The 26,247-nt window shown below is 28.8% G+C and overlaps 5 protein-coding genes across 5 annotated transcripts in view; all 5 read right to left on the bottom strand.

Annotated features, from left to right (window-relative positions):
• Positions 1 to 276: 276 nt before the first annotated feature.
• On the bottom strand, positions 277 to 6,463 carry LOC145187090 (vesicular integral-membrane protein VIP36-like). Its single transcript, XM_090070546.1, has 9 exons — positions 6,281 to 6,463; positions 4,742 to 4,845; positions 4,519 to 4,633; positions 4,083 to 4,165; positions 3,871 to 3,966; positions 3,716 to 3,787; positions 1,455 to 1,569; positions 1,090 to 1,197; positions 277 to 949 (listed from the first exon to the last, which is right to left on the bottom strand). The coding sequence occupies exons 1-9, from the start codon at positions 6,420 to 6,422 to the stop codon at positions 801 to 803; spliced, it is 984 nt and encodes a 327-aa protein (XP_089926672.1). The 5' UTR covers positions 6,423 to 6,463; the 3' UTR covers positions 277 to 800.
• A 3,662-nt stretch (positions 6,464 to 10,125) lies between these two features.
• Positions 10,126 to 15,777, bottom strand: LOC145186914 (calcium uniporter protein, mitochondrial-like). The gene is made up of 7 exons (XM_090070547.1): positions 15,596 to 15,777; positions 15,215 to 15,257; positions 14,327 to 14,605; positions 12,073 to 12,164; positions 11,760 to 11,892; positions 11,278 to 11,417; positions 10,126 to 11,085 (listed from the first exon to the last, which is right to left on the bottom strand). Exons 1-7 carry the CDS (start codon positions 15,662 to 15,664, stop codon positions 10,897 to 10,899), a joined length of 945 nt encoding a protein of 314 aa, XP_089926673.1. The 5' UTR covers positions 15,665 to 15,777; the 3' UTR covers positions 10,126 to 10,896.
• Positions 15,778 to 18,079: 2,302 nt separating this feature from the next.
• On the bottom strand, positions 18,080 to 19,960 carry LOC149880350 (uncharacterized). The gene has a single exon (XM_090070033.1). It carries the CDS (start codon positions 19,652 to 19,654, stop codon positions 18,080 to 18,082), a length of 1,575 nt encoding a protein of 524 aa, XP_089926159.1. The 5' UTR covers positions 19,655 to 19,960.
• Positions 19,961 to 20,770: 810 nt separating this feature from the next.
• LOC149880351 (ARL14 effector protein-like) lies at positions 20,771 to 21,239 on the bottom strand. The gene is made up of 2 exons (XM_090070034.1): positions 20,976 to 21,239; positions 20,771 to 20,874 (listed from the first exon to the last, which is right to left on the bottom strand). The coding sequence occupies exons 1-2, from the start codon at positions 21,217 to 21,219 to the stop codon at positions 20,771 to 20,773; spliced, it is 348 nt and encodes a 115-aa protein (XP_089926160.1). The 5' UTR covers positions 21,220 to 21,239.
• Positions 21,240 to 25,601: 4,362 nt separating this feature from the next.
• Positions 25,602 to 26,247, bottom strand: part of LOC149880352 (uncharacterized) — a 2,423-nt gene continuing 1,777 nt past the window's right edge. The window contains exon 2 of the mRNA XM_090070035.1: positions 25,602 to 26,247. This exon is cut by the window's right edge and continues 748 nt beyond it. Coding sequence (XP_089926161.1) covers positions 25,602 to 26,247 — 646 coding nt within the window.

The following is a 26,247-nucleotide window of genomic DNA, read 5'->3' on the forward strand; positions in this document are numbered from 1 at the left end:
TTTAATTGTGCATTTACAAGAGCTGGAGTGGTCAGTTCTGGAGCACTTGAAGGTACCTCTGGATTGTGAGTATTCACAGGAAGAAAGTCAAAAAATATAGATTGCACTTGGTTATTACTTTAAATAAGCCCGTTCAAAACCAATTTCCACCAAAAAAAGCCAAAGTAAATCTACCCTTAATGTTGGTAAGACAATCACAAATTCTTTGAACCGTTAAAGTTTAAACGCTTGTTCAAAACTAATTGCAGAGCGCGTACTAAAGGAAACCGAAAATCATATCTTTCGTCTTTGCTTTCTTTCGTTTAAATAATTTGTTTATAAACATTGAAATTATCGACAGGAATTTTTGTGTTTGCAAATTTATTCAACAAAAAGAATACTTGGTAATAAATTTTAAAAAAACCGTAGAAAGTGGAAAAGAAAACGCAAATAAAAATCAAAAAAAAAAATTTCTCGCACTCAATACGTCTTAATGATATTTTAGAGAGAAAAAGAAAATTAAACGAGTTAAAAGTCGAAACTGAATAACAGAAAAATATCTTGAACAACTAAGCGTCTACAAATATATAAATAAGCAGAAATTTTTAAAAATTTCCAATATATGCACCGATTAAAGATAAGTCTTAAAATATACAGCAAAAAATATTTCTTATACAAGGGGGTCAAAAGTTTTTTAAAAACCGTATATCTTCATTATCTATTAACTATTTCCTAAAAAAATAGTAAACGCTATTCTAATTTCCAAAATATATACTATGCATTTGTGATTATAAGGGAATTTGAAGCATTCTAAGAAAAGCTTAATAAAATCTCTTTAAATCGTTGCGCTTTTTTTGATAGAAATAAAAGGATAAACCTCCTGCAACACATGCTAATAACAGAACAACCAAGAACCAATTGAGGGCTTGATCACGTCGCGTATATGGCTTAGATGGGTCGTCAACATGATCTAAAATTAAAATATATCACATAAAAATAGTTCATTGAAATTATTCAAAAGACTTTAGGCGTGTAGAAAAGAAACTTGATTGGATAAGTGTAGAAAAGAAACTGGAACCGAATATATACTAAGTAAAAAATGATTTCTACCTCTATCGGGCTCAGCCTCTTTTGCATTAGGGACAATATTTGAAAAATCGCCTTCTTCCTCTTCATTTTCAAGTTCGTAAAACTTCATAGAAAGTATATCGTGATTATCTGTGGAAGAAAAAATTTTGGTTTTCCTTACACCAATTTAAAATGATTTAACGTTTTTCTTTTTAAGACGTTCTCTAACTTAAAAATATAATAGTGATTTATGACTAATTAATGATAATTTATGATAACTTTTACAAATACTTATTTACCAGAACTAATTACAAGTACTAATTTACAACTTTTACAACTTTTGCCTTAAAAAGACCTTTTTTCTTTAAAGGCAATATCAATCAAAAGGAAGCCTGAAAAAAATATACCTGAAAGATCCCCTGTCTGAGCAGACAAACCAAAATAATATCCAGTTGGCAAGTCAACACCATATTTATCTAAACACTCCTTCCATGAATCATCACTATCTACATCATATTGCACCTAAACACAAATTATTTCTTAAGAAGATTTCAACTCGACACAACCGAATTTGTTGCCTTAAAGGCCAAAAATTACTGGCCCAATTTTAAAAAGCTTTTAGCTCCCATAAAACCAATTAAAACCTGAAGATGGTTAAATTGTAAAAACTTTAATGCAATTTATATATTTCATTTACATAATTACTCATCACATGTGTATATCATATTTTTAACCTAAAAATATTTAGACAGTTAACTACTAATAAAGAATGGTCACATTAACCCAAGTGAACTAGCTATTTTAGTCATAATAATTTTTTGCTCCACAATATTTTTTGGTCTCTAAATTATTGATACAAACAATTAATGTTAACAGGACTTACAGGATTTTATTAGACGAAAAGTGAACTAACTTGCAGGATTTTATTAGACGAAAAGTGAAGCTGCTTTTTTGTTTAGAAATTGAATCCGCCATTTGTAATAAGGACAAAAGCTATATCTGACGTGCAAAATAAAAGTTAAAAATGCATGTTTTTGCCCAAATTAGAAATGGCTTCCACGGCTTCACTTTTCGGATCGAAGTTAGACATCTAGTATATATAATATATCATTGTCTTTTTTAAAAGTAAAGTTACATAAATTACTGATAAAGAAACAACACATCGTAATACAAAATTCCACAAGTCAATACTATTTTGTTTTTCAAAGAAACAGTATATATACTATGTTGTTACGTAATTAAACTTTAAAAGCAGTAACTTCATCATTTTTGATATTTCTATTTTAAATTTGTTGCTCATTGTTGAAATATATGTTGGTAACAACTGTGTTTACCAATTTCCTTCCCCATTCCTCATGTTCAATAGACATAAAACCATTATCAGTTGCTTGATATGTTTCAAGATTTTTGTCAAGTCTCAATAAAATATTTTGAAATTCTATTGCACGGAAAAAAAAAAGCAATATGTAATTATATTTGGAATGGACCCGTAATTTTTGAGACTGTAAAGAAGTTATTATTAAGGTATTCCCATAATATAAAAAGCACATCCTTAGCACAGTCAAGTTTATTTAAAATGCTTTTTGTCATGTAGAAAGCTATCTTGATGGCAGCATCATAAGAATCATGACACAGCTCATTCTCCTGAATATCATTGATAAACTTTTCGGATTTCATTAAAATCTCATTATTGTCAATATTTATATCAGGTTTAAGATTTCTTCTCTAACTATTGATTTTTGCTTTAATTAAGGATTTCATACAATATCTTTTCAGAGCTTTGAACTTCATTTAAAATGACCAAAGATCAGCCACCACTTATTTCAGTTTGAAGCAGGCATAAATTAAAATAAATCTTCCAGCTGACTTGCAGTTCATTTCAGTGTTGTAAATAATGGATTAGATGTTTAAACAAACAAAGTATATTTACTAAATCTGTTAAATTATATTTTTTTCTGTTCATTAATCAATGTTGTAAAATCTTGAAAAACTGTGGCTCTTTATTTTCTGAATCATCATCAATCCTATCATTTTTGCTAAACATTACCTTTGAATTAGAAATAGCCTACCAAATATTAATTATTCATTAAGAAAAGCAATTAAACCTGCAAAACAGTTTTTGAGAAAATAGTGTTAGAAAAAAAAGCAGAAAAATTGAGTATAAGGTAAATTTATATATATAGCATTTATAAATTTGTATATATACAATTTGATATTAGCTTGTTTCATTTATTAAGTAAGTTCAACTGTTATATGATGTGGTATTCACTCATTAAGCATAATCTACAAATTTTACCACCAGGTTTAAATGGTTCTGCTTGATCAAGAGTATTTCACATAATAGGCTCTAGAACTTTATTTTATGATCAAAATTACATAAATGTATTTATTGTTATTATTATTGTAATTATTATTGTTATTATTATTATAGCTATCATTGTTGTTATTATTATTGTTACTATTATTGTTATAATTTTTTTTATTATTTATTGTTATTATTATTGTAGTTATTATTATAGTTATAACTGTTATTATTAATATTTTTATTACAACTGTTGTTATTATTATCATTATTAATATTCTTCTTATTATTATTATTATTTATACTACTATTAATATAAAAAAATGTTTTTTTAAAAAAAAAAATAATAAAAATAAGTAAACTCACAGTTAATCTCTTTTTAGAACCTATGTATCTAATAGCAACATGTGTTTCAGCTTCAATACCACGAAAATTTACCTACAGCATAAAGAAATTAGGAAAGTAATATTTTAATATAAAACCAGTAAGAAAGAGAAAATAACACAGGATTAATTACTTACTGAACAACCAGCAAGTTGTGTGTGTGTGCCATCGCGATCATGATCATAGTGTATAGAACCATTTGAAATTTGTGCAGAGATATAAGGATGTTCATGCTGAAATGTAAAAGTTAAAACTTTTTTTTTTTTGAAATTCAATAATAATGATTGCACATCTAGAAATGATGTGTTAAAAGTTTCTCTTACAAAATTACAACAAACTCAATTTTTACCTGGTGTTCACCATTTTGATTAGCATAAGTGTCAAAAAACAATGCCAACCCATTGAAATAGTCTCTGTTACCAAACACTGGACCTGATGATAAATGAACTCAAAGTTGAGTAATATATATTGATTACACTGCATAATTAATATAATTGCAATATTTATATTGCAGTTTATATTGATTAAACTTTTTCTCCAGAGTAGTACAAACAAAGCATAATTTGGAGATAAAAAAAAAATATAATAAAATAAAATAATCATCATTAACAAAAAAAAAAAAAAGTTGAAGCATCATTATTCAGAAAAACTAAAAGAGAAAATAAATTAGAAAGGCTAAGCATAATAATTTGTGTAAGGTAACAGAAATCTAATTTGTTTACCTAATGTGAAATCTAATGGTTAATAAAATATAATCTAATAAATTCCTTTTTAAATAAAGACACCTGGCTGAGCACGATCTTTGGAATACCAAAATGCAAATCCATCACCATATAAACGAGAACCATGACCATGAACTTTAAAGTTTATATGGACCTCCCAATTGCGTATATAACATGGCTAAAAATATCATTTACAAAATTAATATAAATAAACCAACTACAAAAGGAAAAATTTTTTGTAAGCAATTTTGACTATATGTACTTTTTAAAAAATAAGAAATCATACCAATATGTTCCAAGCTGACCCAGCTTTACTCTGCTCATCTGGAGTAAGACGAAGGTAATCTCCTGTAACCATTGTTGACCCTAGAATTTCCCAGTACTGCATAGCTAGAAAAAAAAAATTTAATTCTAAAACTACGTTTTGTAAGACTAGACACATTTAATTAAGACTGATTTATTGTAAGAAAACTTCAAAATGTAAAACTCTTTGACCTTTCAATCAATTTATTTTTGATAAGTAGCAGCTATACATTTTTAATTTAAAAAATATATATTTAAATAATGGATAAAATAGCTAAACAAATATCTTGTTAATTGAAGTATTACCTTTAGAAACTGTGTAAAATGAGCACTAAACTTTTTTTTCTAAAAACTAAAGTATACTTTTACTATAAACAAAAAGTGTCTACTGAAAGTTTATAGCTACTTTTTAACATCAACTTCTTAGAATTAACAAATTTTTAAGAGGTTAATTTAGCAACTTGGTAACAGGAAAACATTAAACTTAATCTAATATTATCAGGGCTCAAAATAATGTCTAATAACTAATCAGATGCTATCCATTATTATGACAATATCTTAAGACACTATCCTAACATGTTAATATCAAATAATATCTAAAAACTATTATTGCAATATCTTTATATATTGTATAAAATAATAATAGTAAAAAAATAAAATACATAAAATAATAATAAAGAAAATATTATTGCTGATCAGATTTTCTTTTAGGTCTTATTATACATAATATATAATAATATACTCTACATAATAAAAATATGTAATAATGCATAATCATAAAAGGAAACTTGGCATCAGGTTTTATAGCTAAGAAAATAAATTTTATAACTTTATTTTAAAATTTTAAATTACAATGTTATGAAAATATTGCTGTTACCAAAAATTTCTTTACTCTAAAAATAAAAATTCTTTAACATAAACCTAACACAATCAACAGCAATACTAATACAGTGGGCATCTATTGCTTTATTGGTAAAAAGAATTAAAGTTTTGTGAAGCCAAACTAAATAGTAATAAATTTTGATAAAAAAAAGAATAAATTTCAATAAATAATAATACTAAAATATATCACAAAAAGGAAGAAAAAAAGGAAGAGAATTGAATGATCTGCAGAGCACCAAAACAAATGTTGATAAGAAAACATGTATTACTTGAGAAACCAAAACATTTTTAAAGTATAATTAAATTTTTTTGATGTGTAACAAAGTTAGCAATATTGCTTTTACTATTTACTATTTATTGTCTTTTTTTTTTTTTTATTTCACATAATTCATTGAACTGACTAAACAAAATATTTTGTATGTTTTGTTTAGCTACAATATTGCAAATAACTAATTTTTTTTTTTGTTTAAAAAAAGAATTCACTAAAAAATGGCAAAAATTATTAAGAAATACCCTATAGCAATTTCTATTAGTACTTTCTAGAGGCTAAAACTAGGAAATAAGATTATACTATCCGTTCAAATATCTGTATTGTATACATTGCTAAATTTCTCATGCTGAGTTACAAAATATAATTTACCATGAAATGGCTTAATTAAAGAGTATTCTCTTCTCATGTAACCAGTAGGTTCTAAATTAACGTCATTATCAGATTGAAAAGAGTACATTGCAAAACATAAAATCATTCCAGCTACACATCGCATTTGCAGCAGCAGCGCCATTTTGTATGATGTTTATATGAAACGCAACCGGCATGCGACTTGTAATAAAAAGGAAGTTTTAAGAGAAACAAGATTAGTAGAGGTTGCAGCACTTGCAGACTATCCTATTATCTGGAAGCGTTGCAACATTTTTAGTTTTGAGAACTAATTGAAAACGTATTTTAATTTAGACAATATAATGCAGATTATATAAACTGGTAATAGATTTCACACAAAAATTTCATACTTTGATGTTCATGCATTTATATTGAGTTTGTAAACTTAAATAAAACTTTCTGTTTCACTTTATAATGTGTTTAAATTGTTTTTCCCGGGAAGCTTCAAAATATTCATTCATATTTAGTTAAATAGTATTTTGTAATTTTATTACACATCTTTGACAATAATTTCGTGAGGGGCCCATAACTAACAGCAAAAATCAATTGTGTTTTCAAATACATATCAGTCAAAACATCTTAACGGCAAAATTGACATCACATCTTTAAACTTGATACGTATGGTAAGCATGTTGTACCAACCATGATTCCACATTATGCACCAGTAAAATTTTATCCATTTGCTTAGCATGTAAGACATATTGTCATCAAGTTTTTCCCCACAGATTGGAAGCTTTGGGAATTACACTAATTTCATCTTAACATTAACAAGGTAATAATGCAAAGTTTAAAATCTCAATTTAATTAAGTTAAACTATGACAACTTTTATTGATTTTTAGGTTTATCAAAAGGATCTCAAATTTACATATCTTAAAATGTTATCTCTTTGGTACTCTTTTCAAACTATCGAGGCAACTTTCAAATTACCATCGTTTTACATAAGTTTTAGCTCACATCTTTAAAAAATTGGCATATTACGTTTTTGATCCAAATTTATTTTAAAAAAAACTCATATAAAAATTGTCACTACAACTATTCATATTGTTAAAATTTAATAATTTTTGCAGGCTTGCAGTTCTTCTTGGTAATGGAAGTTGAGTGATCCGGCTTCAAAATCCCAATACATCTCCATACACATAAAAGCTACTACCGACTGTTGTCATTAAACATTCCGTTTTCACTTAATCCACGACCTGTGCAGAAGGTATTTTTGCTTACGAAACCAGCACCGTACGTGAGAGTCGGTTTCTTATTGGAATGATAGTTTCTAACTTGGTATAAATCTATGACGCTTTTCTCTCATCTTCAAGTAATTAAATATAATATGTATAATAATAATAGTATTATAGTAATTACATGTAATAATCACATATAATAATAATTCAAGCGAATTGGCATAACTCTTGACACTTGAAGTTTTATATTTTAATTTTTTTTACAAATTAAAACTGAAATACCGTTTTAAGTTTCAAAATTTTTAGAACAGGGAAGCCATGTTACTTTAATTCGAATTTGAACAATTTTTCTGACAATTATAAACAAACCTTGAAGTTTGAAAATCTTGAGCAACAAAAAGTACCAGCAAAGGTCATTTTGATGTAATAAAAATTTAACCAATGTGCCGCACGCGGTTCTCGCAAATTACAATTCGCGTTTAATTCAGTTTCTGTATCACGTTTTGACTTTCAATGGTTCACAATTGATCAATTCGCACTTATTCAGCTTTTAAAAACTTGGATCCACATAAATCAAGCAGAGCGGTCACTCGACGTTCGTACATCAATTAATCATTAAGGGATTAGTCAGCGATAAATTGCATACGTCGCTCGCTGTTATTTCCAATTACTATATCGCGTCCAATTATTTGATCTTTGTTTATTACAACTGTCTTGCAAGAAACTCTTCCTCAATTCATATTTTAACAACTTAAGTTTGCTTAACGTTTGTCTCACTTCATTTGTGTCAGTAGTCATGGGAACAAATACGTTTTAGATACCTTTACAACTAATCGCTTATATTTCGTAACCGACATCGCTATTGATGTTTTTTGTTTCGTTCCGGCCTCGTTTTAGATATTAAAAGTAGAAACTATTTAGTTCTGGCTGAAAATCTGGCCCGAATCATTTTGACAACCGTTCGTATCTTAACTTAATTGTCTTTAAATGAGTCTGACCATGAATGTTTGCGTTCCTCTTAATCATTCTCTGGTGAGGAATTTTCTTTTTCGATTCATTTAACATTTTTAAAGTCTTCTAGACTATTTTTTACTCCGAAAACCTCGAGGATAAAATTCATATAAAGAATCAAAATTCGAATATTGTTCAATTTTTCAACTACACTTTACGTAAAAACAGTCAACAAAAGTTTTTTTGTTTTTATATGTTGATTGATGCATTTTTTTTTTACCTTTTAGGTAAGAATAGGAAAGTTAAAAATGGTTGTAATAGTGTATTAATAATAAGTCAAGCTTAGTGAAACTTATTTGATTTTAATTCATTTATTTAATTCCCTTACATCTCCATGTTAACAGTGTGATGAAAATGAATATTACAGTATGCATAGTTGTATTTGTAACTAGTCGAATCTGGTCGCAAATCAATAAGTTCACAACGGAGATATATAAAATATCAATAGGACAGCATAAATTTCTCACCACTACATTCATATAAAGAACAAAAAAAACATAAATGATATATTAAAAAATTAATCAAGTCTTATTTTTTTATAATATATATGACATGTGAACAGCTTTTGATAATTGTCATTGTCAAGACAACGCAGGTTACAGTTCAAACACACAATATTCAAATGAGATCCCACTTCGACTAAAATATGTTCTAATGTTTTACTGTCTATCTCAGGTGTCAGACACCCCATGATGCAGGAAACATTGACATAAGTTTTTTAAAACCGATTTTTATCTTACTTTAGATGTAGCAAAAAAGATGCATTAATTGATACAAGAAAGAGTTTAAAGAATTTATTGTAGAAAAAATTTATCATAAGAATTTATCGTAGAAAAAAAATTAATCAAGGACAAGTGGTGAGGCGTTTCCACAACTTTCTAAATGTTCTTATTACAGATTGGTTTTTGACAATTTTTTATAAAAATCTGTAAAGAAAATTTTTCAATCAAAATTGATATTTAGAGTATCCGTGACAATCAACTCGACTGCTTTGCGATCCATTCCGTACCCCCGGCAACCATGTTTCTGCAGAGTACAATTGATAATTATTAGTCTGGTGTTAATGCGGTTGTTCGATCAACTTGTGTTCTTTAAATGTTTCGTTACAACTTTTAAAATGCTGCTTTTTTAACACTTAACATTCATGATGAATGTCCATATTCCCTCGAGTCATTGTCTCTTTGTCGCAAATTTTGTTTGTTAACTTGTTTTTAATGTTTTTAACTTTTTTTTTAATTTTAATTGGAGTCCAGTATCCTGTTTATTTCAAATGCTTTAACTTCACATAAAATAGACAAAAAAACTTTTAATTTTTCACATTTAATTTCAGCGTAAAATCGAAGAATTTTTGTTTTAAAGCTATAGATAAAACGGAGAAAAGCAAATTAGACATAAATTTTTAACTTAAATAAGCGCAAGAAAAACGATTGCCAACGACTTTTTTTAAATCAAATAAAAATTGTGACGAAGTAAACTTTGATTAACCTTTTTCTTTTAAAAAAAAACAAACAACAAAACAATAAGAAAATTATTTCGTTATCTAGAGGTGGTAGCTTCATAGCAAATGATAAGCTAAAAAGGAGTTTCTGCCGACAGAGAGTTCAAGTAAAGTAGTTTTTTGGTTGAAATACGTTTAAAAGTAAAACAATATTCATTTATTCACAGACGTTGATTTTAAATAAAATGCAAATGAACATTTTAAAAAATCATTCAAAAACTTTAAACTTCAAAAAATTCCCTGGAGAAACAGAACCTAAAATGTACTTAGAAGCTTCAGCACCAACGTAGTGACTTTCAGTTCGCTACGAAAATTACAACGAAAATAATTTCGAATAATTTATAACACTGATGCTGATAGGCTTTTGATTGATTCAGGAGATAAAAAATAACTTGATATAGGGAGATAAAAGTGCATAGAAGCAAGTGAAACAATTGTAAAGCAGAATTTTTTAAGCATTCATTTCATTTAATGAAAACTCGTTAAAATTATTAAAAAAAAAACAATTGACGACTAGTTAACAAAAGCAAATTTAATCGAATTTTTAGACGGTTCATTTCCTTAAATATATAAACACGGTCATGTTGACCTAAAAATAAAATCGAGATTTCAATTTGTTTCAACATTAGCTAAAAAATGATCTGATCATATTGAGTTAGAACAGAGTTCAATAATAAGTAAAAATAAATTAAATTAGATCCCCATAAATTATTACCGACATCAGCATAAAATCTTAGGGAGCAATAAAAGCTGAAATAGAATAATATCGAAGATATTAAAATAAGTTTGTTGAGGAAGAAAACTAAAAACTTATCTACCAATAGAAAAGATAAAACCTAATAGTGACGCCTTCAAAATGACGAACTTTTTAACTTTTAAAACCATTTAAAAAAAAAAAAAAGGCAGACACATGCTAACTATCGAGCGGTTTTGCAATATCTACATAAACAGGGGGTGTTTGCAACAGTTTGAGCTCATATTCTAACTCATCAATTTGTTTTTTCTTCAAGTTATACGCGTGCGTATCAAAATTTATCTTTTTGGATTCTCTGTAAAAAGATAGCAAATGAGAACGATTGCGAGCGTCGGGGTAAGTGCACTCCTGAAAAAGAGAGAAAAAAAAATTCAAAAAAATTCTAAAAATAGTCTATTGGGGTCTTTATAGTTTTTCATTCATTTATAAACATGAATATTTAGCGTTGATAAAACATACCTAGGGAAAAAACTGAGTTTAAATCTGACGCGCATATCTTTTACACCTACAGGTTCAGCAAAAATGTGTTAGGCAATTTACCTGTTTTGTTAACACGAAATACGCGTAGAATATCATGCTACTTCCGAACGTCACAAAGTAAGTGACAGGCTCCATGATGTCCCACGAGTATTCCCACCAAGTCAAGCGTGCGAGAAACCCAAACTGTAGAGCCATATAACCTGATGAGAAAAAGATCAAGTTGAAAACTGAATATTGGAAAAATTGCCAGCTGTAGGATCTCAGAGGATGCAAATAACAAAGTTGATAGTTAAAGATGAATAAATTCACTATGATACTTTTGAGCCATTTGAGAGAGTACTGGGTTCTAATTATGGTTTTGCTAGACTTGTAACACGTATACTTTAAAAACTATTTCATTACTATGTCTATTATTAATTTTTCTTATTTATTATTAATTATTTATTAATTATTTTTATTTTTAACTTTCATTTTTTCAATATAGATACAAGCTCTGGCAAGTTAGTAAATTATATTTACAATTAAGATAAATAAAACCTTACCTAACCCACACCAAGTGAGTAGTTCTGTTTTTCTAGCAGCCTTTGCATCTATGAGTGCTTTTTTTTCCTCAAGAGGGGCAAGCTCAAATTTAAGAGATTCTATGCACTCATTAATCGTCTTTTCACGTCGCTCCTGCAACAACAATAAAAAAAAGCTTTCAAAAATTTTTCTATAACAAAATTGTGAGAAAATATATTTTAATTTGCTTTAAGAACTTAATGATACACCTATTTAATGCACTTTTAAACAAACAAGCAACATACAGATCAAAAGCATCTTAAATAGTGAAAACTGCATCTGAAAAATATCAACCTTATAGTCTTGAATATTTAAGTCACTATACAATTGGCTGACCAAAGACTTAACATTTGATAAATTATCAGTTGGAATGATTGGAAAGCTTTCTATAATAAAAGTATGGAAAAACAATCAGAATATTAAAACAGAGAAAAGAAAAAAGTTATTGGGGATATTTTCAAGTAAAAAACTTTCGATTAAAATTTTTTACAATTAAAACTGATTTTGAATTTAAAAACTACAAGCAATCATTTCAGGTGAAACTAATTTTTAAAACATAAGTTGACTAACTTTAAATTCTAAAAAAATTGCATTTAAAAACCTTCATTATGATTAAAACAAATTTTAATAAAAACGTACTAAGTTAAAAGCTATTTAGAGTTAGGTTAAAAGGTAAATACATATTATAGAAACAATAACGTGTGTGTATGTGTGAAAGTAACAGTATGACACTATCCAGAATTGATCATTCATAGCTATATATATAAGGTAGAAAATATTTTCTTAAATATGGTGATTTTATTGAAGCTAAAGCACATTTAATACTGTTTAAGTACTGCTAAGTCAATGAAACAAATAAGTTTTCAAACATATTATAAGGTAACAATTCCTTATGAGGGATTTATGAAATTATTAGAATATGAATAAAATATATTCTTAGAATTCTTAGAATTCTTAGAATTCTTTGTCAAGAAGATCAAACAATTTTCTAAGGAAAAATAAAAGTAACAAGTTTTTGTTCGTTATAATACTTTTGACATATTTTACTTCTTCTACTTCATACCATAGCAGAAACACAAAAAATTTGAGATCTGTTTCATTTAAAATCACTTTTTTTTACCTATATTATCAGAAAAACCCTTAGGTCATCAATACAATTTAGTTTTGTGATTTTCTGAAAAAAAAAAAAAAAAAGTAAAAAAAAATTAAAGTCTAAAATTACAAAGGTAGATCTTAGAAGATCATTATTGCATTTCTTCTGAGCCTGATGAAAAGTATCTACTTCACTTTCTAGATAATCCAGAGGAAAAAGGAGATTCAACCACAGCTGAACATATTGCTCAACTTGAGAGCTTGAGAACCATTTGGTTGAAATTAGTGGAGTTCAACCAACCTTAATACAGATTTTATTATCATTTATTCCTTTAAATAGCTTTACTTTTATTGTATGCATAGCTGAATTTACTAAAGAGTACAAAATTATATTATGTTAAAAGTATACAGTTATTCAATATTTAGAAAACAAACTTGGAGTCAAACTAATCTACATTATTTATACTTTATATACCAAAAGTTGCTACTCAGGGAAATAATGATAACTTTGGATGACAAAAATACATCTAAAAATAGATTTTTAAGAAGAATTGGATAACTGATTAACAAAGCAAAAACTCTTTTTTTTCTAAAAAAAAAAAAAAAAAAATCCCTGAATTATATTGCCTCGAGCTAAATTAATTGTCTGCAGATAAGAAATGTTTGTACAAAACAACTAAAGAAGACATAATACAGTTTTTTGGCAATCCGATGATTAAACCAAACTTTCTTATCCATGGTCATCCTATTGAATGCATCAAAAGAGCTTACAAGAGCTTCTATGGATGTCTATGGGGACAAGAGGCATGTTCATAAGGGCTGCAATTACTCACAGAGAACTAATGCCTGTGTGCCAATCAAAAAAGATTTGCAAAAAATCAAAAAGCCAACAATTCCTCTTCTTTTCAATTTATCATTAAATAATCTCTGTCTTCTGTTCTCATTCAATCTCAAACTTAATATCCAACCTGTGTCTATACTTATGTTTATTCTCTTCAAATAACTGATGTTATATTAATAGTCAGGGATCTAACTTGAGCCATTTAGGGATGATTAAACTCAATGTTAAAATAAAGAGAAATGGCTATTAGTACCATATAGTTAAAGACATAAGAAAAATATCCTACCCTAATACACACAGATATAATATAGTATATAACTCTTGCTTTGAGAAATAGAGTTAAGTAGCTGGGAGTTAACTTGACTCTAATATAAAATATATTACTAAAAAATCTTTTTTCTCATGTGTTAATATTAGACCATTAAAGAAGTTTGTGCTGACAAGTTTCACACCTTTGCAGAAAAAACTGGTTTTGAACAACAACTGATTACAACAATTTTAATTAAAAAATAGTTGGTAGATCAAATAGCTGGTACAAGTCTAAGTAACGACACTAGCTTTTAGGAAGAAAAAATATTATTTCAGAAAAAGAACAACAACAAAAAACCAGCTTACCTGGTTTAGGTGGAATAACATCAAATGATTTATCATTAATTTTAATTTTGAAGTTCTGCTGAATAAGCATGTCAATAGGCGTAGCACTTGCAATCCGTTTCCCATCCATTGAGTATACCACAACTCGATCAACACCTCTATCTTCTTCTTGAATATGAGAAACAAGATCTTTCACACTTTGGGAGATAGGTCGAAATGAAAACTCACAGTCTTCTTGACGTGAAGGAAGGGGGAGTGTGAAAACAGCATAACCATTACGATAAATGCAAGAGACTTGATCTAAAAAATATGCACATGAAATAATCAAAAGATTCAAACACAAAAAAGATATAATTTAAAAAAAGCAAGTACCAGCAATTAACACAATTTAAATGCATTTGAATCGCATGAGGGATGTTTAGAACTAGTTTTAGCAACACTTTGAATTTATAAACAAAATAGTGCAAATTACAAAGATCATGAAATCTTTATTAAACTTAAACAAAATTACAAAAGACATTTAACTTTTATTTCTTTGAGCATGAATTTTTTTTTAATAGGCAAAAACATTTTCTATACCATACTAGATTAAATTTAGGGAAACTAATCAGTGTTTTGACAGACAGAAATCTAATTGCAAACTGGATAAAACAAATTATGAAAGCCAGGACATATATGTAAGGGAAGAATTTGGCTAGTTTGCAAAAACTAAAATGCTAATTGAAATTTCAACAAATCCTATTAAAAAAAATAAACTTACATAGAAATTTAAAGAGAATTTCCAAATAGATAAATTAAAGTATTACTCTTAGATTATCTAATTATCATATGATTTTATTCTAAACATAAGTGAGGCAATAATAGCTATAGAACATCTAAATGCTATAATACCAAAAATTGTAAACTTACTTAATTTTTGACTCAGTGATAGTAGCCTTTTCTGCGCACAAATCTAATGTCGTTAAAAGAAATCATGTAGGAATTAACTTGTATTAAATTGTTAAATAGACCATGACTAAACTGAAGCAAATAAACTTGACTAAACTGAAGCAAATAAACTTACATATTATACTATCTCATTATAATTTCAGTTCGTATATTTCACATTATAAACTAATTTTGCAACAACTACTTCACTTCCAAAAATATTAAGTAAAAAATCTCCTCTGCGTGCATGTTCTGCATACATGCAATGTATCCTAGAACAAGCATACAGTAGGCAAACAAACACAGAAGACGTTTTAAAAGCAGTGTCTGTATATAGATTATGCATATATTATAGGTAACTACCTGTTTAGTAACTACAATATTTTGAATTAATGTTATTCCCCTCTGATTCGATAACCTAAAGATATGCATTACTGCCGTGTTGATGTTTACAATAGGTTTCCAGTATAAAAATCCCAATGACACGAAATTTTTGTAAAAGGAACGCCTGTTTCACCTTCGCAGAGGACATTTTTTTTTATGCCGAGGTTTCTCCGAGAATATTTTATCTTTTTTTAAACTTCTTGATTTCATTAGATAAAATGGTTATAACAGTAATTATAAACAATTTTTATTAAATTTTCTTCTAAATGTAAGTCAATCGAGATCCTCTTTTTTTTTTGGAGAGTTTTTTTTGTATGTGAAGGAGAATTTCGAAAGCTTGAGTTCATTCTCAACCAATTCGGATTCATCTCTTTTCGTTTCTTTTAATTCTGTACAATTAATATTCAAGAATGGATAGTTAACTTTTACCCCAGGTTTCCTGGTACGGAATTATTTAAATTTTTTGTTATCTTAATTTATTATAATTTTAATTGGTTCATCAGCCAAAGCTTGCTTGTTTAATTTCATCGCTATGAAGACAATCATCTCAGCATTTACAGAATCAAGATAAGTAATATGGATGTTACATGTGAAAAAAAAATCCTTAGAAGATGACGGAATCATTTACCTACTGAAATGAAGAAGAATTACAATTGCGAAATTCAAAGATTAACAAAATTTGAGCATATGGGGCCCATCAGGTTTAAAAACGTATTTTAGAGTTGAAATAATCTATTTTGGTTTAAGCATAGAAACCTTAATGAGTTGAATAATTTATGACAAGTTATGATAATTTATGCAGACTTGAGAACTTAGATTTTATACCAAAACCCAAGTCGAAACTTGCCCATAAGTTATTAACATGTATTAAATTGCCTAACCACTGTTACGCCCATAAAATAAAATAAAACGATTGGCTTGGGGGTACAAAACACCAATATTGGATGATTAAGCAATGGTAGAAAATTCTTTAGATTGAAAAGTTACAGTTTAAAATATTTGTTTTTGGAAGCAACGCTCCTCCAAGACTCGTTAACACTGAACGAATAAGAAATTTCTTTACATTTTAGAGTTGATTGCAGAGAATGCGCAGAAAAGTCAGAAGCGCACTTTAAAGAATAAAGGATAATCTTTTTTCCAAAGCAAAAATGTAACTTTTTTTTTTTTAAACTATGTTCAAATCAAATTTTTTCAGACAGTTCACAAAAATTAAATTTTTATTGTTACTAAGAAAATTCAATCTTGATGAATGCAAATAAAATAACTGCAATTATGACAAAACTAAAACCAGGCCCTTAATGATCCTGATACAGATTCTACTGAGACTGACACACGATGTGATTTGCAGTGCAATCAGTTTGCCATCAAAAATGAAAAAAGAAAGACTATTTGGATTGGCATTACAATTATTTGAACTTGATGCTGCTGAGAGCTTTGGTTACTATAGAGAACTCCTTTTAATATCAGTTAAATCGTCAAGTTTACAAAAACTTTGTGTTGACAAAAAGTATCATTTAGGAAGTGTTCTATTCCAACAGGAGAATAATTAATGAATTTTCTAAGACCTTAGTACGAGGTATTCTATCAATTATTCCTGTGTTTACTAAGTCCTTTGAATCAACCATAGTAAAAATTACGCCAAATATGTTCATCAGATCACTTGTAATTACCAAAGGATGCAGGAAGTGTAATAAGAAACATCACACGTTCATTTAGATGGTAAAATGGAAAGTAAAAAAGAAACCATTCTTAATGCGAGTACAACTATTCACCCGACAGTGATTAGAAAAGTAAATGGTGAAAAATCAAGGATAATGTTGGATACGGGTGCTGGAAGTTCTTAAATGTGTACGAACTTGATAAAAAACTGAAGTCGAAACCTACACGAAAGGAGCATAAAAGCATCGAACAGTGATATATATACACGCATAAATATTAGGGGTGTTCAAAAAAAAAAAATTTCGAAAACGCGAATACACAACAAGCTAAATTTGGGGCAAATGTAAAAAAAATACGATTACAAAAAAAAAAAGTCAAAAATATTGAGATTTACCTTGTGCTCAAGCGTCAAAACCCCCCTAAAAACGCCCCAAATAGTACCCTCGTAGCAAGGCTTTGAGCACAAAGTAAATCTTAATATTTTTAATTTTTTTTTTTTTTAATGTGCTCATAATAATCTATACTTTTTTTTTAAATTGATGTGTATCCGTGATTTTTCTTAAAAGTTCTTTAAATTTAAAACGATTTTATGCAAAAAAACGAAGATATGAGCATTTAACAAAAAAGAATGCGCAATAATTCGTACTTATTTTATTTGTTTATATTCACATCGTTTGGTTTTCATTTTATTTGTATTAAGCTTTTTAGAAAAACATTTTTTTAAAGGCTGATTGAATAATACAAACTTAAATTACGTGCAACTTGTATCTTTAAAAAATTTTTTTTTTATGTAAATACTAAAGTTCAAGCTATCTTCTGAATTTTGGAGCGTAAGCTAAGTAATCCCTTTGCGATTCTTTTCTTGCTTATAACTTTGTTATTTTGTTTCTTGGTTAATAAAGATTCACTGCCTGATGCCTTAAAAATTGAGGGAACTTTGTCCACAGCAATAAGCCTATTTTGTTTTTCTTCCTCGTCTTTGTAGCGGTGAACAAATTGTTGCATCATTCCAATTGCCCTTTCAGCGTGATCGTTTACACAAACAATACTTTTTGCAAAATTTAAAAATAATCTATATGTTGATTGCGTGTGCCAATACTGAGGTGGCAAGGTCAGCCAATCATCAATTCGCTGATCTTTTATTCCGATCATATCAAACATTAACCAGGAGAACTCATCAACCAAAGAAGCTGAGCTAGGAATTTGCTGATGAATGTTAAGTTCAATTTTCAACCATTTTTCTATATCTTTTTTTTGCTTATTTTCAGTTTTAAAGTAACATGACTTAGGTTTTGGAAATGATAATATTGCAGCAGCAATTTTTTTCTTTTCTTCGAGTGCAACACCATCATCCAGCAAGGCTAAAGGAATCAGAGTTGAGTCAAGATACCATGTATGTTTAAATAAAGAATTCAACACAGCATCAACAGCAAATGGTTCTGCACATACTGCTTTATACTGATGCATTTGATGAAGAGCAGTTACATCCATAAAAGGAGCTTTGATTGTATCATTTGATTGCAGGTACCACTTTGCATAAAAACAAGCTATAAATTCAGTAATTACCTTAATATGTTCTCTATTTTTTTGAACAAAATCAATTTGAGTTGAAAGAATTTGCATTTTTAAATAATATATAGATTTGCCAAGAAATCTTGCATGATGAACCGCTCCAGTTTTTCGAATTTTAATGATAGAAGGAGAAAGATAGCTGACCACTAGCTCTGCAAGTTCTTTTCTATCTTCCCTTACAATATTATTTCTCAATAAGTAAGATCTACAATACTCAAGAGATTCTGTAGCAGCTTTTTCAACAACGGTTCCTTTAATTTCTTCCCAACCAAATTTTACTAACATAGATGGGTTGTACTCAAAATTAGGCTGCTCAAACAAGTTTTTGAAATGTTTAAACAAAGGGTTATCGGGGGCCGTAGTTTTTTCATTTGTTATAGCCTCACAAAATTGTGTGATTCTCAACTCAGAAACATGATGTCTGCAAGCTAAAAGAATTAGATACTTATTTAACTCAGTAGATATTCTTATTAAAGATCCTTTATGTATTCCTGTATTGCTTGATGTGGTATCAAAACAAAGTAATCCAATCTTTGATTCGAGATTGTACTCTTTTAGGACTTTCATTACACCATTGTACTGATCTTCTCCAGATGAAGAGGGTAATGGCGTAACTCCGAGAAGATGGGAGTCATTACCAATAGTTGCCAGAACAGCAAGTCTATCATGCTTTAATTTTTTTCCATTATTAATTTCAAAAAGTGTCTTTCCGTCAAAATGTATAATGCATGGGTAGGGAGAAGCTCGGATGCTAAGTTCGACATCTTCTTTAGCAATAACTGCCATTTCATGAGCTGTTTGTTTCATCTTTCTAGATGCTGTTGACCTACTGCAATTTACATTTGTAAGATCAACCCCAGAACTATCAAGGATTGCAGCAGTAACTTTTGTCAAAACGTTAGGAGAAACATCAGTAATTGTGGCAATTAGAGCAACATTACCAGAAATAATATCTTTTGGGATCTCAGCTTTTATAAGACTACTTGACTCTATAGAACGCCGATATCCTGGTTCAAAATCGGAATCAGAGGATGAATCTTCGCTGGTGTCCGTACCAAATTCTAACTCTGAACTTATTTCTACTGATTTAGCAGCATTTTTTATAGATGGATTTCTCTTTCTTGTATTCTCCGAAATCTAAACAGCATACATTATAAAATGAAAATTAATGTACCCAAAATAAAAACCAATGAAAAGTTGGAGAAGAGTGAGCAATGATAGGAGAGTTTTTAAATTCAGAAAAAAGGTTTATAATATGGATTTATATTATAATATATAATACCTTCTCGCTATATTTTTTGTCTTCAGGCCCTAGAAATAACTTTCTGTTGTGTTCTTGATCTTATAAAAAATCTAGGTCCTCTTTCCTATCTTGGTCTGATCTATTCTTGTCTTTCTTTATCCAGTTTTGTAAGTCAGCTATTCCTGCCCAAAAGATTTTTCCCAGATCCTTTCTAAAGTCTTGTTGCTTTTTTAATTCTAAAGGCGACCTCCTGTGCATGTTTTTTTTCAAATTCAAATATTTTTTGTTCAACTTATTCAGCTTTTGTATCAAGTTATTATCTGATTGAAGAGGGAATCCAGCTTTAAGCCAGGGACCCTTGATTTTGCTTAGAATACACCTACAATGCAGTTCAACACATCTCTCGTATTTTTTTACCGAGCATGCAATTATCATTGACTTTTTTGATGTTTTAGAAAGCGCCGACTTATTAAAAGCTATGTGTTGTAAAATATCTAATCCAGATGGCAGTTGATCAACTAAAGTTAATAACAAAAATATTCAGGTTGAGTTTGCTCTTGTACAATGTGAAATCTTACAGTCATAAGATTTCACATTATAAACTATAATCTTATATCCTAAACTAGATATTTAAAATTAAAAAAAGCTCAAAACAAATTTGTTACTTGGTATTGCTGGTTTCACTTTCTCAATAATAAAATGTTTCTGCAACTAGTGCAAATTTTTTGACCAGGTATTAAACCAAAATCTTTGGCATATGAAAGACTGATAACTCTAAGAGAATCTAAAAAATAACGGAAATAATTATTAAATATATTTTTTTTTATTTATCTAGTGTTATTAAGGTATTTTTATTAAGTTAAGATATTAAATATTGAAACTTACTTTTCACATTTTTTGCGTGCTTGTTCAACGGATTACAACAATACCTGCGATGTTCATTCTCATACCTCGACAAGTAAACTTTCTCGTGATAGCTACAAATAAAATCTATGGGATTTATTTTGCTTCTCAAAGAAATAAGCTCTTGGTTTAGTTTAGACAGTTCTTGGTAGCGTTTACTTTTATTAGATAGATAGCACTGTTCATTTAATGCTTTACCAATACAGCAAGTAGAAAGCTCAGGCATATTACTTATTATTAATTAGTTCTAAAATACGACAATTTATTTGGTTTTATTAGTACTTTTTAGATTGACATACAAGTAATAAAGAATTAAATGAAACAATAACTAAACTTTTAAAAAGTAATAATTTTTTATGGAAAATTTACCTGACTTTTAGAGACTACCTTTTGGGGGTTATAAATAAGCGCCCATTAATTTTTTTGGTTTTTATTAGTTAACAGTCTTTAATTGATGCGTATAAAAAATTTTATAAAAAAAAAAGCGCCATCTTAGGTAACAGATGCTTTGCATCACAGATCAGTTTTACGAAAATCTCGATCTGACTCATTTTGGAGACCTATAACTTTTGAATGCAGCTCTTTAATCAACTGATTTTTTTAAAAATGTTTATCCACCACATGTAGATCAGCAGGCAATTTGATTTGTATTAACTTTGTAACTAGTTTTTAAGATTAAGGTCTTTAAAATCACAAAAAAACTTATCCTTAAAACAAAAAAATCAACTTTAGCCCGTCATTATGGAAAAAGTTAAGATGCCAGAAATAATATTTTTTTCTTTTTTCAAAGTATCCACAGCACACTTGCTATCTTATAATAATTGAAGTATAAAACTAACTTGTTCAAAAGTTATTGGCTGTTAAAAATGATGAAAAAACCCTTTTTTCTTGTAGAGTGAAATTTTATGCAAAATAGCCCACTACTTAAATAGCGTTTTCTCAAGAACCATATTAGATATTGATCTAAAATTTTCAAAACATGCTTTTAACATATATATGTACAAAATCAAAAAATTTCAATAAAATCTGAGATGGTCCATGAGGGACCTCATTAAAATTTGCACCACTTGGCATGGAATGACCCAATTGTCAGTTTTTTCTTTTTACAAGTTTTAGACAGGTAATAAAATTGTTTATTAAGTGAGAACAAAAGAAAAATGCAAACAAAGTACACAAATCAAATAACAAAAGAACATTAATAATTAAAAAACCAAACGATGTGAATATAAACAAATAAGTACGAATTATTGCGCATTCTTTTTTGTTAAATGCTCATACTTTCGTTTTTTTTGCATAAAATCGTTTTAAATTTAAAGAACTTTTAAGAAAAATCACGGATACACATCAATTTTAAAAAAAGTATAGATTATTATGAGCACATTAAAAAAAAAAAAATTAAAAATATTAAGATTTACTTTGTGCTCAAAGCCTTGCTACGAGGGTACTATTTGGGGCGTTTTTAGGGGGGTTTTGACGCTTGAGCACAAGGTAAATCTCAATATTTTTGACCTTTTTTTTTTGTAATCGTATTTTTTTTACATTTGCCCCAAATTTAGCTTGTTGTGTATTCGCGTTTTCGAAATTTTTTTTTTTGAACACCCCTAATATTTATGTGTGTATATAAACATGTGCTAAGCACACACAGTAAATAATATAGCATTGTACTCAATATAACCAAAAGTAACATATATAATCACATTCACAGTAATATTATATTTACTAAAAAATAGGAATAAGAATGATGATATTATAAATGATAATAATAATAACAATATTTTAATCTTTAAACTTATTTTAACAATTAAATGATAAAAAAAAATATTTTAATTAAAAAATCTTATCGCATAAAACAATAATAATAATGGACGGGATTTTATACCGTTGGAGCGCAGTGTTGTTCCACAACAAACAAATTAGTTTTGTTTATTAAATCAAAAAGGTAGAAATAAACAAAAATATGAGTAGTATGAACAGTACTATGCTAAACTAACATAAAATATTTTTTTCACGACAAGATCAGAATTATAAATCCTTTAAATTAGTAGTATTCGCTGTCTGCTTCTAGTACCGACATCACCCATAAAAAATCATCTACAAAATGTCAGTGGTACTCTGAAATAGTAAAGTAGACTTTTTCTACAGCCCTTTTCAACTTTCCTTTATAAAATAATATATATTATATATATTTGTTTCTAAGTGTGTATAATTTGATGCCACTTATTTATTTTTAAATTTATTTTAAAATTTTTTATTCTTCTAAACACACACAAAAAGTTATAAAGTTAGTTTCTGAAGAAGCTTTTGTCATAGATTTTGACGATAGTGATGTGGATAGTGATAATAATAATAGTGATCTCGAGAATGCAAATATAGAAAAGGATTTGTGCATGTACAGTGATTTTACTTGCTCAGAATCAGAGTTTAGTGTAGATGAAAGTTCTGATGATGAAAGTATCAATAATAAAATGACTTCAGCATATAAATTTCTTAATCATGTACATTACACAAACTAAGTCGTTGTAGGCAGTGTGGAAATGGTTTTACTTTTATTAAATGTATGAAATGGTAGATAAGCCTGTGTCTTTTAAAATAAAGAAGTTAGATTTTCATGTTTTAACCCACTACCAGTTATTTTTTGTTATTTGTCAGCATCCCTCTTTGACTGTTGTTAACCTCCCTCTTTGACTGTTTTGTTATTTTAATTTCATTACTGTTTTAACAAATGTAGTGAAGAATCAAGATTGCTAAAACTCAAAACTGTTTGTTTATTAAAAATACCCATTGGCGGGCAGTGATGTTCTATAACAACAAATTCAAATGACATCTTCACATCATTTTTTCCTAAATTTTTTTTTTATATGTCATATTGGCATAAATGAGGTTCAAAAAAAACAAAGTTTGGATTTTTTTTAGCCATGGGAAAATAATTCAAATGACATCATCACATGATTTTTTCCTCTTTTTTTTTTTTTTTAAATGTTATATTGGCATAAATAAAGTTCAAAAAAACAAATTTTGGATTTTTTTTTAGTTATGGGAAAATAATTGGTGCATGAAAGGGTTAAGCAAAGATGGCTAAGAAAATTGTTATTAAAATTTATCCCTTGCAGGATCAACTGTAACCGATGTTCAAGGATGCTTGTATTAGCTTGAAAAAAACAGTTGAGGTGAAGGTGCTACTATATTTCGATCCAGCTATGTTAAAACTAACCACAGACAAATATTTATTATTGGTATCCAAAAGTTCTTTTTTTGCTGGGGTTTATGGATATCTTTTCATTGCAGCAGAAAATAAGAAAGTAAAAAATGCACAAAACTCCACACCCCTTTTTGAAATAGTAAGTGTTGAACGTGCAGCGGCTACATTTCGTAAACAATCTTTGTTACGATGTCATGAAGGAAGTAATACAAGGATTATTACGCCATGGTATAGTACAAATCAAACGGCTAATGCACTTAAAATAGATGATAAAAAAAATATGTTTGTAAATAAAGGCCGTTACTTATCCCGTTACTTGCTAATACTTTCAGTCTTCTTTATTCGTGTTTTTGTACCATGTGGTGGTCCTGATCCAGAAACTGACACTGTAACAAATTATGTAAATGACATTTATCTTGCCAAAATCATAAATGTTGGTGTCACTTCTCTGAACTTTGTCCGTGCAATAGGAAAACACTCTCTGCGAAAGAATGCAGACTGGAATGTTATTCGTAAAGACCAAATTGAAGAAAAAGATTTCATCTGTTCGCGTGGCTTATTTTATAAAGTAAAAACAATAGAGGATGATTTAAATAGTCCTTTAACTCATAACATTATAAGATTTATTACTAATGTAACAGGAAATGTAAAAATCAGCCATTTAAAATAGTGAAAGTTCCTAAGCTACAAGGATGTATTTGTGAAATTCTATTAGAATTTTTTCAATATAAACAAACCTGTGTCTATTGTTTTGGAAAAAATATATACCAAAGATATTGGAACTGTACACATTAAGTTCCAGGATGCTTGCTACAATGCTTTCGGATTTATTGTTCATGATACTGCAATTTGTTTAGATACCACACTTGTCCAAAATGGGAAATATTTACTCCGAAGCTTCCCGAAAAAACCCTTTGGAGCGAAGTATCTACATATGTTCCTGATTAGAAAAATGAAAAAAATGAAATCCTTCATGACCGTCCGAGCGAGAAATTTTAGTTTTAAAATGTAAGAAATTGCGACAAAAAATATTTTTTTGCAATCAAAAGAAAACACATTTTTTATTCACTAAACATTGATCTACACTACATAACAGATCCCTGATGCATGGGTAAGTCACTAAAATGTTTAAAAAACTTCAAAATCAAAAGTAAAATGATTGTTTAGCAAGTTTAATTTTGATTTTTTTTAAAATGATTTAACAATTGTCCACTGTAGATTGCTTTTATTCTTTTTATTCTATGAACACATAACAAAGAAATAATGTGAGAAAACAATGTGAGAAAACAATGTACTCTTTAAAAAATTGAGTTGGGGGCAGCTTTAATGTTAGTTAGTCAAGCTTTTTTGAAAAACTAAAACATAAATAAACTGAAACAAAGAGACGATGTTTTCTTGATAACTTTGCATTAAAGACGCTTGCTGTTGAAATCTACTATGCAACTCAGCAACTTTTCTGGATAGTCTGGATGACCCAGAGGCCTTTTGTATCTCTCCCAGTGGGTTCGGAAACTGTGATGAAGGGCTTCTGTTGTCTGTTCGCTGAATGGTCCAAGAGACTTTTTGTGACGATCAATGAAATCCTTGACATGAAAGGAGACAGTGTGGACTTTTGGAGTCACACTTACTTTTGGCAAGGAGAGGAAAGCCAGTTGAAATTGGTCAATTTTCTTTGAGTAGTTTGAATCCAGATGATTTCCAAAGCAGGCATTCACAACTGCATCAAACTTTCTCAAAGTGTTGATGAATGGAAAAACATGAAAAGCTGAACAATTCTCTGCTTGTCTTTGAAGAAGGTCAACATTTTTGAGGAGTTTGCGGCATTCATTCCCAGCAAACTGCCCTCCGTGAAAAGGCTGTTCTTTGATATGAAGAGCTTTAGGCCATTCTTCAGCCTCAGGCCAGGAGTCCTTTAGTGCCTTGAACAGATGGTTCACTACACCGAGAAGGAGATGTAGCTCCATTGGTGGTATGATGTCAAGAACAAGTGCATTGTCAGAAAAATCCAAGAGGGGCTCATGCACCACATTCTGAAATTGTTTAGCCTTTTTCATG

This window comes from Hydra viridissima, unplaced genomic scaffold (genome assembly GCF_058129835.1).
Source record: "Hydra viridissima isolate aposymbiotic clone 2 unplaced genomic scaffold, HvirCarnegie_v1 scaffold_13, whole genome shotgun sequence".
NCBI lineage: Eukaryota > Metazoa > Cnidaria > Hydrozoa > Anthoathecata > Hydridae > Hydra > Hydra viridissima.